This window comes from Microtus oregoni, unplaced genomic scaffold (assembly GCF_018167655.1).
Source record: "Microtus oregoni isolate MIOR12 unplaced genomic scaffold, Mior012 000000F_ref0000247, whole genome shotgun sequence".
NCBI classification, from domain to species: domain Eukaryota; kingdom Metazoa; phylum Chordata; class Mammalia; order Rodentia; family Cricetidae; genus Microtus; species Microtus oregoni.
Window position 1 is genome coordinate 26,097,229 of NW_024543059.1, and position 14,280 is coordinate 26,111,508.

Here is a 14,280-nt window from a genome sequence, read left to right on the forward strand (position 1 = left end):
CTCAACCTCGTGATGCTGTGACCCTTTAATACAGTTCTTCAAGTTGTGGTGACCCCCAACCATAAAATTATCTTCTTTACTACTTCATAACTGTAATTTTTCTACTGTTGTGAATCACAATGTAAATATATGATACTCAGGATATCTGATACGCGACCTCTGTGACGGGGTCTTTCAACCTCACTGGGGTGGCGGGCCACAGGTTGAAAACCATTGGTTTAGGGGCTCTGAATTCATCATACGATTGTCCTGACCGCAACGCTTTCCTGCGTGAGAGGCTGATACTGTACAAGCAAACACTGATCATATATTTCATAAATTCAGTTTCTGATCGAATTTATTACTTAGTGTTCAGGAAGCTTTTTAAAATCACATGCGGGAGGGAGGGAGGGGTGGTGCGGAACACCCAGGGTGTTTAAAATGTGTCAAATTAGCATCTCATTTATTCAGTAAAAATTCCATTCATTTTGGCTTCGTTTAATTTATTCCTATTTGGCTCAGTGTTATTTTAATTTTGAAGTGCTTTCTACTTGCCAGATATTGTGCTAACACTAGTTCACACACAAAAATATCAAGCTGGTTTCAGTTCGAAAGGAGATCACAGATGAGCCACAAAAATGGGGGGTGCCTGGATTGTGGAATCATACAGATGCGTCTTACTATGTTTTTGCACTTAGCTAACTTCCTCTCTGTGTCCCAACTTTTATAATTTTTAATGGATATTGAAGGCATCTGTGTACAGGTTAACCAATAGAATGATCTCGTGCTCGGGTGTCCAGTCCCAAGGCCAAGGTCTTTACTATTTACACCAGAAGAACAAAGAAGGGACATTCTCTGTGAGTGGAAAGATGAGTGGTAAGTAAAGACCAGCGACTCTCAGCACTCTGGTGACCTGTAGGAGGACCCAGGGTGACTACCCTACTCTCCTTCCATGCCCCGTTGACTTACAGGGAGGACCCAGGGAGTCCTCCCTACTCTCCTTCCATGGTCCAGACTCTGTGACTGTCTGTCAGAGAACTGTGAACCCATACTGCCTCCTCTCTGGGATGCAGGGCAGGACTAAACAGCACAGAGAACATAGAATGGACTAGAAGGAACACCTTAAAGCAACAAATGTCCCAACGCACATTGTGCCTCTCCGGCATTTGACAGACACACTTTCCTCTCCGTGCTATCTTGCTCGACTGCCCAGGTTCTGTTTGCGCCCTTGAAGGCAGCATTAGTTGCTCACTGTAGGTTCAGGAGCTGTGGCTCTACCGCATCGAGACAGCTTCTGGTGCTCTGCTCAGCTGCCCCGCGTGCCCTCTGCGTGTCCACCCTCTATCACGAAACCCTCACATCCACAGAAGCTTAATCTGAGATGGTGAAAATAGGGATCCTTCTACGTATCCATTAGTAGGGAAGCAAACTACATCAGTTTGGTTTATTTGTACAATAATTTATCTCTGTGGATATATATTAACCTGGCTACAGGTCGGAAACACAAAAAAGGCAACTTGCAAAGAAATGAAGACATCCAAGCCCCAGTGATCTTCAGCCCTCTTTTCCTCAAGGACCCCTTCTTATTCTGCACAATACCATCCATGGGAATAGCACTTCTCCCGCGAAGCTGGTGGAGCAGCCTGGACGCCTACTCCCCTGCACCCCCAACCCTCCCCCTTCCTCTTCCACCTGGCTGCTGCAGAAGGGCCTCCATGGGACATGAAGGATAGGTGACAAGGCCTGAGAGGGACAGGAACACAAAAAGCAACTGACAAGGCTGGCGGTTTTGCAGTCCTGTTGAACTGGAGCACAGCTGCAACTTTAGAACAATGCTAAGTAAAGGAGCGCATCCACAGCCCTGCTGCTGTGAGTGAGAGCACTGGAGGGCGAGGAAGTGGCGACCATGACACGGGTCCCGCTCGCCTCTACTGGTTTCCACAGAGCTCAGGCATTGGACCCCACTGGGTACTCCATAGGGGCCATCACAGCAACTTCTTCATCTCATTATTCATTAACCTCCCCAGGGTGGGGCTCCCACTTATGTCTTCTGTCTATCTGTCTGTCTGTCTGTCCTTCCTTCCATCTATCTATCTATCTATCTATCTATCTATCTATCTATCTATCTATCTATCTATCTATCTATGTTCCTCAGTATCCTATAGTGATATCCTTACCAGCTGTCATCCTAAAATTGAGGCAGAATGCTAAATATCCTCAAATTGGACTTTTAAAATCAACTGGGTTAAGAAAACAACGACAAAAACCAAATAACCTTTAGTCTCTCACACTAACCAAGAACATTTATTGAAAAAAAACTTATTCAGGAGAGTAGCCATGGCCATCTTCCTCAGTCCCTGTCAAATAGCAGAGTGGGTGTTCGTTCTAGTATCTCAGGTGCATTTCTGGAGGAAACCATGGAGTCCTCTGCTCAGATCCGTCTCCCAATCAAGGCAACCAGAGCCAGGGCTGGCAGACTCTTATCTAAGTGGGCCTGATGCCTTGCATCTGTAAAATGTGCGGTGTTCCCTGAGGAGGAAACTCATTGGTTAGTAAAAAAAGATAACAATATTTCTACTTATGCAGAAATACTCAGACACAGGGTACCTGGGGGACTGGGGATAGATTTTTGTCTCCTCCATTTTGTCAGAGAGAAGTCTTCTGCTACAGCTAAGTGCAGAGGGAGTATACACGTAGCCCAGGGTACCTTTGTGGACTTAGAATACGTTTACCTAGACAATAAAAACACACAAGGGGTTGGTAACAAAGTCTCAACTTAGCAATAAACAGCCAGGGTCTCTTTGTAAAGCAAAGGCAAAAACCAGGGAGAGACTGGGGAAGGAAGGGGACCAATTACGGGCAGGTACTTATTCTGCCAAGTATGGTGCTAATCAGATTATATACTATTTTGTTTAATCCCAAAGGACCAGTGACAGATGCTGTCTCTGCTTACAAGCAAGGAAGTGAAGCATCAGGGTCACATGGTGGGTCAGCCCAGGGCACAGAGTCAGCCTAAGGCCGACAACACTCAACTGCATGCTGTCTTGGCCCAAATCGTTATCAAACCAACCAAACTCACAGAAAGAAGACGTTCTTATCAGTGTAATGGACAACTATTTAAGGGTCAGTAAAAGGGGCTGCTAAGTGTTAGACTCTGCCAAGAAATAAAGGAAAGTGGCCAGGGTGTGGTGAGGTACCAGCATGTGGATGCCCAGGCTGCTTCTGAGAACTGTGGAAGCAGGGAAGAAATGGGGAAGTGAGGGATGGAACAGACATCCCTGTGTCTTCCACCTTCGGCCTTTGTTGACAAGCTTAGGCCCATTCATCACCGTGTCCCTGCGTCCCTGAGGCATGAGCTTTTCTGTGCTTATTTATAACTGGCCAGCCTTCTGCCTCTGCCCCACCACAGATGGCCATTCCATCTTCGGCTTCTGAGGTGACATCCTTATGCAAGATAGGTCAGATTACAGTGCAAGGTGGCCTCCAGCCTCTGTCCAGGAGGGAAGCCTCTCCTGAGGGGCTGGGGCTGCTGGAGAGGCCTGGCCAAGCAAAAGATGGTCCTGGGAAATCCCCTGGGGGGAGGGGAAGGGGAATTAGATGAACGGAAAGTCACTAGGGGTAGACATCTAAAAACGGAGGCCCAGGCCCGTTTCTTTTAATAGTCACAGAGAGTCCTTCATGGCTTTCCTCCAGAAGTCAATTTTATCTCTCCAAAGGGCTTTGGGAGAAGTCCTGCTGTTTATAAGGATTAGCACAAAAATAGACATGTCAAGGGTTTACATTTTCTTCTGCTTGCAAGTACAGGCTTTCTTAAAACTTAACTAGATTTTAAACGTATTATAGTCTTTTAAAAACCTTAAAATCTTAAGTGGTGGAAAAGAAGATACAAACTAAGGCAAAACAAAACAACAAAATCTGTTTACATGTTTCACCCTTGCTCCCACTCCTACAGTCAGTCACTATGAACAGCTTCCTGCACGTGTGTGTGTATAAACACGCGCACGCACGCGCACTCAGTAGACACACCAAATGTACAAGGGCGCCATCACGGCGTGGGCTTGCCCCTCTCGTCCGGTCTGTAGGCAGGCAGGTAAACAGCTATCTTTAATGACGACTGAGATTGAGGATGATTTTTAAATGGCCTTTTCCTATTTGATCTCTTTTCTGTAAACTGCTCTTGCCTTTTGTCCATGTATGTAGGATTTATCGCTTTCATCCACATTGCGTGAGACTCTACATTTTCCCTTTGACTTTCTTTACATTATAGAAACCGTCACTCAGAGCACTCTTTCGTTTTTCCTCGCTGTCAAATCTCCCCGTCTCCCCATCTTCTTTTCACTCTGTCACCCAATCTATACCATCGGCAAACATGCAAACGGACGACGTTCAAGCAGTGTCAACCCTGGGCACCGCTGGCAGAACCTGTCACCATTCCTACAGGAGGGAAGGTTCTCTGAAGAGACTTCTGAGCCCCTCCCTTTGGCTAGCAGACAACGGAAACAATAGAATTGCCCAAGACTCTCACGCGGCAAGAAGGAAAAGGGAAGAGCTTTGGTGCCAGCCAGAGGGGATCTTGTCTCTTGGAAAGAGATTACAAGTTGTCGGGCATCGTTGCCGGAGACTGGAGCCAAGGCAGTGCCGACGGGCAGGACACAGCTTGGCCAGGCAGCTTCGTGATGCAGACTCCTCACCTCCCAATTGAACCCGACTCCCATTTCAGGCAGGAGTGTCACTGGACCCCTGTACCTTTTCTGTGTAGCCACACTGATCATGACTCCTTTTCTGCTTTTCACCGTTGTCTTTGCCTGAACTGCTGAGCACAGATGGGTAGCTGACCTCAGCCTGCCGGGGGCTGTCGGGGGCAGACTCTGACAGGCGTTACTTAAGAGCAACGTCTTCCCCTTTATGGCACCTACATTTATGTCACACTTAGAATTTTTCGTAAAGGATAAAACCTTTGCTAGCTTTTCAGAGAATTGAAAAAAAAATTAAAAGTGCATTATTCAGATTATTTCGAACAAATGAATTATATTCGTGGTCAATCCACAGCAGATGCCCAGCTGATGAGGAAGAAGTGCTGCGCGCGGGTGGAGGTGGAAGCCTCCAGCTGTTAGCGCCCTTGGCCGACACAGGTGGGGACCGAAGCCGCATCTTCCAACCCTACGGACAAATGTTCTGATTTCATGGTGCTTTGCAAACCAAAGTCTCCTACTTTTGTGAGTAAGCAGCTCTGAAAATTGAACAGGAGAAATATGCCTCTCAAGTGTCAGAGTCAAAACATCAGTTCAAGCCAGCGCAGCTACAGTCTTCATCCCCTGCAAACAAACCAAAAGCAGCTGCACCCACAGCAACCAAGTGTTGTGATTTTTTTTTTCCCCTTAGATAAGAAAATAAGGTGTGATTGCCAAAATCTGTCAATGAGGAGTTTCACAAAATGGAGCGTTTGCTTGGTTTTCCTCAGCCCTGCCGCAGGCGGCAGACAGGTGAGCCGCAGTCTTTTAAAATTCCGGGACTTTCCTTGTGGAGTGGCTCAGCAGGATTTCCTTCACTCTTTCCACCTTAATGGGCTACTTCTTAAAATACTGTGGAACTTTCCTGCATTCTACTGAAAATAAAACGTTTTTCTCTCTGTGTGTGTTCCTCTCACTCCAAAGGAATGAGGATAGAAAACCAACTGGGAAGAGAACAGAACCTCTTTGTGTGCATTTAATAAATGCCGGTTACGCGTGGTTTCCTTGGGGACCTGTGACCACTCCGTTCCTTTCCATAGCTCAGGTAAATCTCCTCAAGAAAAGGGGAACAGTGATAAGTGTTTAATAATTACTATTAATAAGGAGAAGTAGCTCACCCTGGCAGCAGGCCTGAGGGCTCACACAGCACTCGGTGTTCTGAAACCCGGAGCAGTCCTGTGACGCCGCCGAGAGCACCTTTGTGGATTTGCTGTGTAGGGGCCTGGTGACAAGTCTATAATCACAGAGCTTGGAAACTGAAGGGAGTCTGGACTCCACGCCTGATTTTCTGACTTCAAATTCAATGGCATTTTCGATTTGCCAAGTCTCTCTTTATTTAAAATACTCTTTAACTTTTACTAACCTTAAAAGTAAATAGAAGTAATAGTTAACTTTCAAACGTGCCAAGTATTCTAAAAGCAAGTGACTTCCTCTAGAACCCAGGTAGAGAGAAACTCTTCTAACTCAGACTCAAAATCCAAATGCAACAGAAGATAGAAATTTGAACATACAGAGACAAATGAATTAGAAAAACGTCACCAATAAGCTCGGCAAGGTTGTGATACACAAGACAGATGGACATTAAAAAGCATGCATTTCTCTATTAGTGACTACTGGGGGCCAGCAAGCGGGGGAAGGAGAACCGTGGTTGGAATGTAAAATGAAACTTAAAAAAATAAAAGAATTTCAAATACTATTAAAAAACATAGGTGACAAGATGTGTTGGTGAGGACATAGAGGAGGGGCAACCCTCATATCGGAGCACCGTGGCTCCTCTGACTCAGTGGTTATTCCCAGTCTTACACTCAAGAGAAACCAAAGTGTCTGTCTGTATGACACTCGAATAGAAATGCTTAGACAGCATTAATGATAACAGCCCCGAAGCACAAACAACCCAGATGTCTATCAAATGGTGAGCTGATACAAATCTAGTATATCTACACAGTAAATCACATGACAGTGCCTAAAGTGAAGATGCTAGATAGGAACAAACCATGGTTATGGTAAGTCAGACACAAGAAGCCATATATTGTCAGACTGTTTCTATGAAATGTCCAGAACAGGCAAAACCACACAGAGAGTAAACAGATAGTTTCTAGGAGGAAGAAATGGAAGATTAACGCTAAAGGCTGCAGTAATCTCAAAAACTCTACAAAACTAGATAGTGGCTGTAAAAATTTGTAAATGTAAACACCACTAAATTGTATACTTTAAGAGAATAACTTTAATGCTGTACAAATATATGATCTCAATAAAATATGAGCAAAATTTAAAAACAAATGACAACTTGGGTGAAAATATTTACAACATATATTATGGATACCGGGATCAATATTGTAATATGTAAAGAGCCTTTAATAGATACGAAAGGCTAGATCAAAAATCCTGTTTATAAATTGGCAAGTGATATAAGTCACACAAAACGACAATTCACAGAAAGAATTAGAGTGCCTTTAACATATGAAAAGATATTCCACTCCAGTTTTAAAAATAGAGATGCAAATTTAAGCTATATAGAAATGTCATTTCTCACCCATCAGATTGGAACTAACTTGAAAGCCTGACAATACACTTTGTTGAAATAGGCTTTGGGGAAACTGGTATTCTTATACAATGTCTAGAAATACCAATGGCATGGGCCCCTTAAAGGCGACTCTGAAGAACAGCACAGCTAAAAACGAGAGAAAAATAGCAATCCATTTTGCAATAATATACAACCACCAAAACATACTGGACTTAATCTAGGGGCCTCACTCTATGGTGCTTTGAATGAGAAGGGCCCCAGAGGCCTGTATGTTTGACACTCAGTTTGGGAAAGGATTAGGAGGTGTGGCCTTGTTGGAGGAAGTGTGCCACTGGGGGTGGGCTTTAAGGTTTCAAAAGCCAATGCCATTCCCAGTTATGCCTCTCTGTCACATGCTTGATATGTATTTGTTACTTATTTAGTGGGGAGAAAGTGAGGGCTACTCCTAACAGCAGGTGGCAACTGATAAAGGCAGTAGGAATGATAAAACAGAAAAGCAGTGTTCTATGACTATCATTGTTAAGAATGTATTAGGAAACTCTTATCAATAGATGCTAGACCCAGAGAGATATTTGACGGAGAGCAGACTATAGAAAGCTAACTAGGGGAAAGAGAGAAAACAGTTACTGCCCAGTGGGGAAACTATGTAACAACACAACAGGGTGATGAAGTCATCCATCTAGACAGATGCGCACTGTCTGAGTCTGTCCTTGGCCCCTCCAAGGCATCCCTTTGACCACGTGCACATATACATGTGTGTGTGTTGATAGGGATTACCATATAGACAGATGGGGAAACAAATATAGGAAGTACTATAAATGGCGACTACGGTCTCACAAACAAGAGGCCCCAGCAAATTCATTCCCCACTCATGCAGCGCCAAGGTCTCCTGAGAGTGAAAAACCCTGACATTCTGCACTCACATCCGTATGGGATTCCCTGTCCTGGCTCATACTCTGAGACACGTGCATTTCTGTACGTCAGTGGTTACTCCAGTCCCTCACAGACTATTAGGTTTCCCTTCTCAAGTAAAAGACCCACACTGGCATGTCTACCACACTGTAAAACAATGTAACCAACTGCTCAGCTTTAACTAGCATATCTTGGTTGTATTTAAGCATACGAGCCTTTTCTAGAAAGACTCAGAGACGCCGGGGGTGCGCTAGCACACTGTGGAACGAGGCTCAGCGATGCCTCTCTATACTGAACTCAAATCTTTGCATGCACACTGCCAATACCAGGTCTTGTAGAAGCCACTCTCATCCCAGTGAGTTTTGCCACAAGTTGTGGCCCTTGCTGAATTAATCCGAATATGGTATCACTTGATAGATTACTTTTGAGTTTTAGAAATCAGTAAACAAAGGGAAAAAAGTCAATGCTTTGCATGGAAAAGTTTAAGGAACAATATTTGAAAAGCAACTAATGAACTCTATGACATGAATACACTAAAGAGAAACTTCACATGATCGTATCAGGCTCAGGCAGGGAAAGAGGAATCCGATGGGCAGGGACGACTGTTACGGCAGCTAAGCTGCTCTGTGTGGTTCTACGCTGTCAAGGCCCACGGCCCCAACATAAAAACCATTTTTCCCTAACTGGACCAGTACGGAGGCGCGGGGAATAATGAGACACAGTTCACACATCAATATCGGAAGAACATCTCAGGCTTCATCCATTCCTGAAGATCTACCCGCGTTTATTATTCAAACACCTTTTATCCCCCAGGTAAACCAAGGTGGAAACTCATTGATATTCTCTTTCCGGGGGACACGGGACTACAGAAACACCTGCAACTTAAGTCACCAGCTTGGAATCAGCACCTCTCCCCCAGGTGATCTATATATTAGCAAAAGAGAAGGAGCCATACATCCTGAGTCTTTGTTAGGTGGCTAGCTTGTCTGGCAGGATTGCAGATGCTAGTGCCCAAAGCATGTAAACCAGTTCCTTAAAAACTCTCCTTCTCTCTCCCTCACTCTCTCCCTCTCCCTCCTTTGTTATACATTCTATTTGCAGTAAATGTACATATTCTATTTTTTTTTTGGAGAACCCCGAATGACGCACATGCCAAGGAGTCTCACAATGACAAGTGGAATAACAACTATCAATGCACCTTTAAATGTCTACAGGCAAAGATTTTAGACTGTAAATAAGAGGTCGAGTCGTGGGCCGGAGAGATGACTTAGCAGTTATATATTGCTCTTGCAGAGGACCTAAGTTTTGTTCCCAGGACCCATGTCAGGTGGCTCACAATTGCCTATAATTCGAGATCCCAGGGATACATACCTCTGGCTTCCAAAGGCACACACACACACACACACACACATACACATACACACACACGTGCACACATACACATATACACACACACATACACACACGCGCACACACACATACACACACACATATACACACACGCGCACACACACATACACACACGCACACACACATACACACACATACACACATGCGCACACACACATACACACACGCGCGCACACACACATACACACACATACACACACACAAATACACACACATACACACACATGTGCACACACACATACACACACATACACATACACATACACACACATACACACACACGTGCACACACACAGAGACGCACATACACGTTATTAAAAAAAAATAAGAATTTTATCGTCTTTTCCCCTTCCAAATGTACCAGTCAGTTTAGTAGCATAAACTCTAAAGGAACTAATAAAGATAAAGAGACTTCATGTGGGAACAGTACTTGATTCTACATGTCATGTGAGAAATAGTCCCAGGCTGTCCGTGGAACACGCAGCCTGCAGCAGGGGCCAGTACCCTGCACTCACCTGCTTCGCTCTCTAATAAGAAAACATCTGCTAAACAGCTCTGCTGACCAAGCGTTTTAATTATCTTCAGCAAATAACAGGGCCAGGCCTTTGCAGAGCTGCCATGGTTCTTGTGTCTAGCACAGCGTTGGTGGCTGGCTGGTGGGCGGCACCTTACCCGTGAGAAATGATTGACAGCAGCATCGTAGAATCCCAGGGCTTGCTCCACACCTGCCAGTTCCCTTAGCACTGGTACACACTCGAAACTGTTTTCATCCTTGATGGTCTCAGTATATTCCAAAGCCTTTTGATAGTAGGGCAAAGCTTCTTTTGATCTTTTCTGACCTTGATATACCCTAAAAAAAAAATCAAACAAAACAAAACCAAAACACAGAGGATTATTTTGAAATGAGTTACCATTCTAACTCTACTTGGCCTGATGGGATTTGCCTCTCGGACCCTGGAGCCCAGGTTTGTTTTCTGGAAAGCTAAGCTTTTCCTCCAGAAAGAAGCAGAGCAAGATGGTCAGGAGGGTTGATTCTGGACTGACCAGAAAGGCTTAAGTACTGGCTTCCCATTTACCAGAGTCATGACTTTCAACCACCTGTAAGCATCTTCCTCACCTATAAACTAAGAGCAACAACAGCATTATGAATATTAAATTAGCTCATAGTCATGAAAATAGCTAGTAGGGTCTCGACACCTAGTAAGAGCTCTGTAGGTGTTTTAAAGAAATACAGTGTTTCAGTGATGACGATTATACAGGACGCTGAGCTTCTGATAACTGATCTGTTTAGAAATTGTTGGACAATTTGGACAACTTTTTGTTGGACAAAGTGGCGCACGCCTTTAATCCCAGCACTAGAGAAGCAGAGGCAGGAGGATCTCTGTAAATTCAAGGCCAGCCTGGTCTATATGGTGAGCTCCAGGATAGCCAGAGCTCTATGGAGACATTGTCTCAAAAGCCCAGAAAAAAATCCTGCCCATCGTGGGTAGAGAGATGGCAAGAGTACTTGTGCAAGTATAAGGTCTTGAGTTTGGACCCCAGCACCCAAGTGGAAAATCAAAGACAGTGCGCACACTCTTAACCCAAGAGCTCCGAGGCAGAAACAGAAGGTTACTGGAGATCCTGTGTCAAGGGAATACGACAGAGACTGAGAAGGCAGAGGGAGGGGCGAGGGATAGGTGGAGGGAGGGAGATACTTTTTCTAGTATTGGTGATGATATGATATATTAACTTTGGGGAGGTTATAATTGAATAAAAACTCCCCAGTACCAAGATGACACACAAATATGGACACAAACACACCCAACACTAACCCTGCTGGTAGCACAGGGGTTTATCTAGAAGAGATATTCAGCATGACAGGAGAAACAGACAAGAATTTTTACCTTAGTTTTGTTATAATAATAGGGGACAGTACAAAGTACTTCAATCCCACCATCAGGGAACAGTGATTGCAGGTCACAGTAAGAGTACATTGTAGAATGCCAGAGAGCCATTGAAGTGAATGCTGAACCTCATTAGCCCAGACACACATGCATTTCATGGTCTTTTATAAAACAGCAGGTTTTGAAGCTATTCTGTGTATCAGCTGCTACATGAGAGATTTTTATAGCTAATCTATAAGGCATAACAGCACAGAGAGATGTCACAGAGATGGTCATGAGGATGTTAGTGATCGTTCTCACTGAGCAACTGAATTGTGAATGGTTTACTATTCTTTCTTATGATATTTTAAATTTCCCAAAGTCTCTTCTATATAACTGCTAGCTCTCGCTATATATAAAAAGCTAGCTTAACATTAGAAGTAGAGGTGACTATAAAAAGTCTTAGTTTCTTAGGACAATGACATGTCCCTATAAGCTGGTGAGCAAGCAGAATAAGTGACATTTGCAATTTTAGTCTTCAAAATATTAAGACTATTGGAACTGTTTCTCTCGTAGAATAACTTTAGGTTCAATTTTTTTTAATGTATGCGTGTGCTCTAACTGCATGTACACCTGCAGGCCAGAAGACGGCATCGGATCCCATTATAGATGGTTGTGAGCCACCAGGTGATTGCTGAGAATTGAATTCAGGACCTCTGGCAGAGCATCCAGTGCTCTTAACTGCTGAGCCATCTCTCCAACCCAGGTCCAAAGTTCTTAATGAAAGACATGGATCCCTCCTATGTTGCTTTCCACCTGGCCGTTTTAGTCCAGAAGATGCTTCAGCTCCCATGGCATGGGTGAACAGACACAAGGAGCCTCGCACCTTCGGTGAGGGAAGTGCCTCTTCTGTGAGACACGTGGTGGAACAGAAAAGGCAGGTGAATTAGTCACGGTAAAAACAAACTCCTAGTGCTGGGGGTGCGGCTCAATGGTAGCGCCTGTCTAGCATCCCCAAGGCCACTCACACAAATAAGGATTAAACAATAACAAAAACTCCTGGGCTCTCTCCCCTGCCATCCCCTCCCCTCCCCTCTCCTCTTCGCTCCCCTCCCTTCCCCTCCCCTCCCCTCTCCTCTTCGCTCCCCTCCCTTCCCCTCCCCTCCCCTCTCCTCTTCGCTCCCCTCCCTTCCCCTCCCCTCCCCTCTCCTCTTCTCTCCCCTGCCATCCCCTCCCCTCCCCTCTCCTCTTTGCTCCCCTCCCTTCCCCTCCCCTTCCCTCTCCTCTTCTCTCCCCTGCCATCCCCTCCCCTCCCCTCTCCTCTTCGCTCCCCTCCCTTCCCCTCCCCTCCCCTCTCCTCTTCGCTCCCCTCCCTTCCCCTCCCCTCTCCTCTTCGCTCCCCTGCCATCCCCTCCTCTCTTCTCCATATTGTCCTTGTCCTATTCCTCTCTCTTTAAGGGACCACCATGTGTGTGGTCTAGCACCCAGTTAATCCTTGCAGCCACTTTCTGAGATCCTTTGTGTAGTGGCCAGGGAGGAGAGTGAGACACACAGGAGGCAGGGGGGGTGCCCGCGTCCTCCCAGTGGGGTGATTTGAACGAACCCCAACTTGAACCCAGGGCGCTGAGTCACAGCCCACGTTCACATCCTGTTCCCCTGCTTAGAAACACTTGGCACGTGGCCCTCTTGACGCTTGAGGAAAAAAAAATCGTGTTTGCTCATTCCTGGGTTAGTTCAGCACAGCAGGGTGACTCGGGTGTTCATAGGCCAAGCTGGGGAAGACTCCAAACATGATGTCACATGGTCATGGAGAAAGCTGGGCGTGGCAATGGATCATCACGTCAGTGGGTCACCATCAGCAACGGTACCTTGTTGTTTGAAAGAGGGCCGTGCATTGGCACCCACACACCTGTATGTATAAAGGTAAGTATCCACCTCGGGAGCTCTGTGTGAGTTCCCAGAACAGAATGCAGGGCTCAGCACTGGGGGAAAGTAGTCCCATTTTTGCTGATGACTTTCTGATGGAAACAACTCAGAAACACTTCGACACTCTGCAAGTTAGTAAGTCGTTACTGAATTCAGCGGTGCAGTAGCAGAGGAGAGAAGGGATGGCGCACGGAGGGGAGATGCCCCAGACCTCCTGCAGGGGCGGGAGTCTGTGCGGGAGTCACTTTGCAGCCCTAACTATCTGTGCCAGGCCTGCCTGGTAGGCACCATAAAAGGAGAAGAAGCACACTAAAAGATGTCCTTTTAAGAAGGGCAGAGATCCAAAGGCTGCCCAAGACCTTCCCCTGGCCTTCCATTCCCAAGACTCAGGAGAGAAAATGCCACGCAGTTCAAGCGTAACTACAAACACGTCCAAAGGCAAAGCCTTGTTTCTGTCTAAAGCGAGTCTGTTTGAACAAAATATTCCCCTCTCCGTGAGAACACAAAGCTAAGAGAGCAAACGAAAACCGCGCATTTTAAACATACAAGTTCTGTGGAAAATGTCAGAGCGAAGAACCAGGAAAGAAGGACGTGGCAGGATGGGAAACAACTCTATTATAACCAAAGGCATCTCCGAAGAGTTTAACTGGGCCTTTAAATATGCTGGAGTGTTGTTCGACACAGATGTGGATAAAGCTCGCCACCTGCTGTCAATGTTTGGTATTGCGATTTGGCAAGCACTCTTAAGGTGGCGCCAGATTCTGGCAGAGGAAACCTCAGTGTTTTGTAGCAACAGTGCTCAACACTAAGAACTGACGCACTAGTCAGGTCTCAACAGATGCAGCCAATATCAGATCCGGGGCCTCACATTTGTATACCTCCTGCACGATGGGATAAAAAAGCGTCTCGTTCTGAGCAGGCAGAGACGCTGTGT

General features: G+C 45.6%; 1 protein-coding gene across 3 annotated transcripts in view; it reads right to left on the reverse strand.

Moving 5' to 3' along the window:
- Positions 1-14,280, reverse strand: part of Ttc23 (tetratricopeptide repeat domain 23) — a 71,286-nt gene that overhangs the window by 29,762 nt on the left and 27,244 nt on the right. For all 3 annotated transcript variants that reach the window (XR_005974377.1, XM_041652785.1, XM_041652796.1), the window contains exon 6: positions 10,228-10,405. Coding sequence is in view for 2 of the 3 variants with exons in the window: in XM_041652785.1 (XP_041508719.1) it covers positions 10,228-10,405 (178 nt within the window). In the remaining variant the exon portion in view is untranslated. The remainder of the gene's footprint in view (positions 1-10,227; positions 10,406-14,280) is intronic.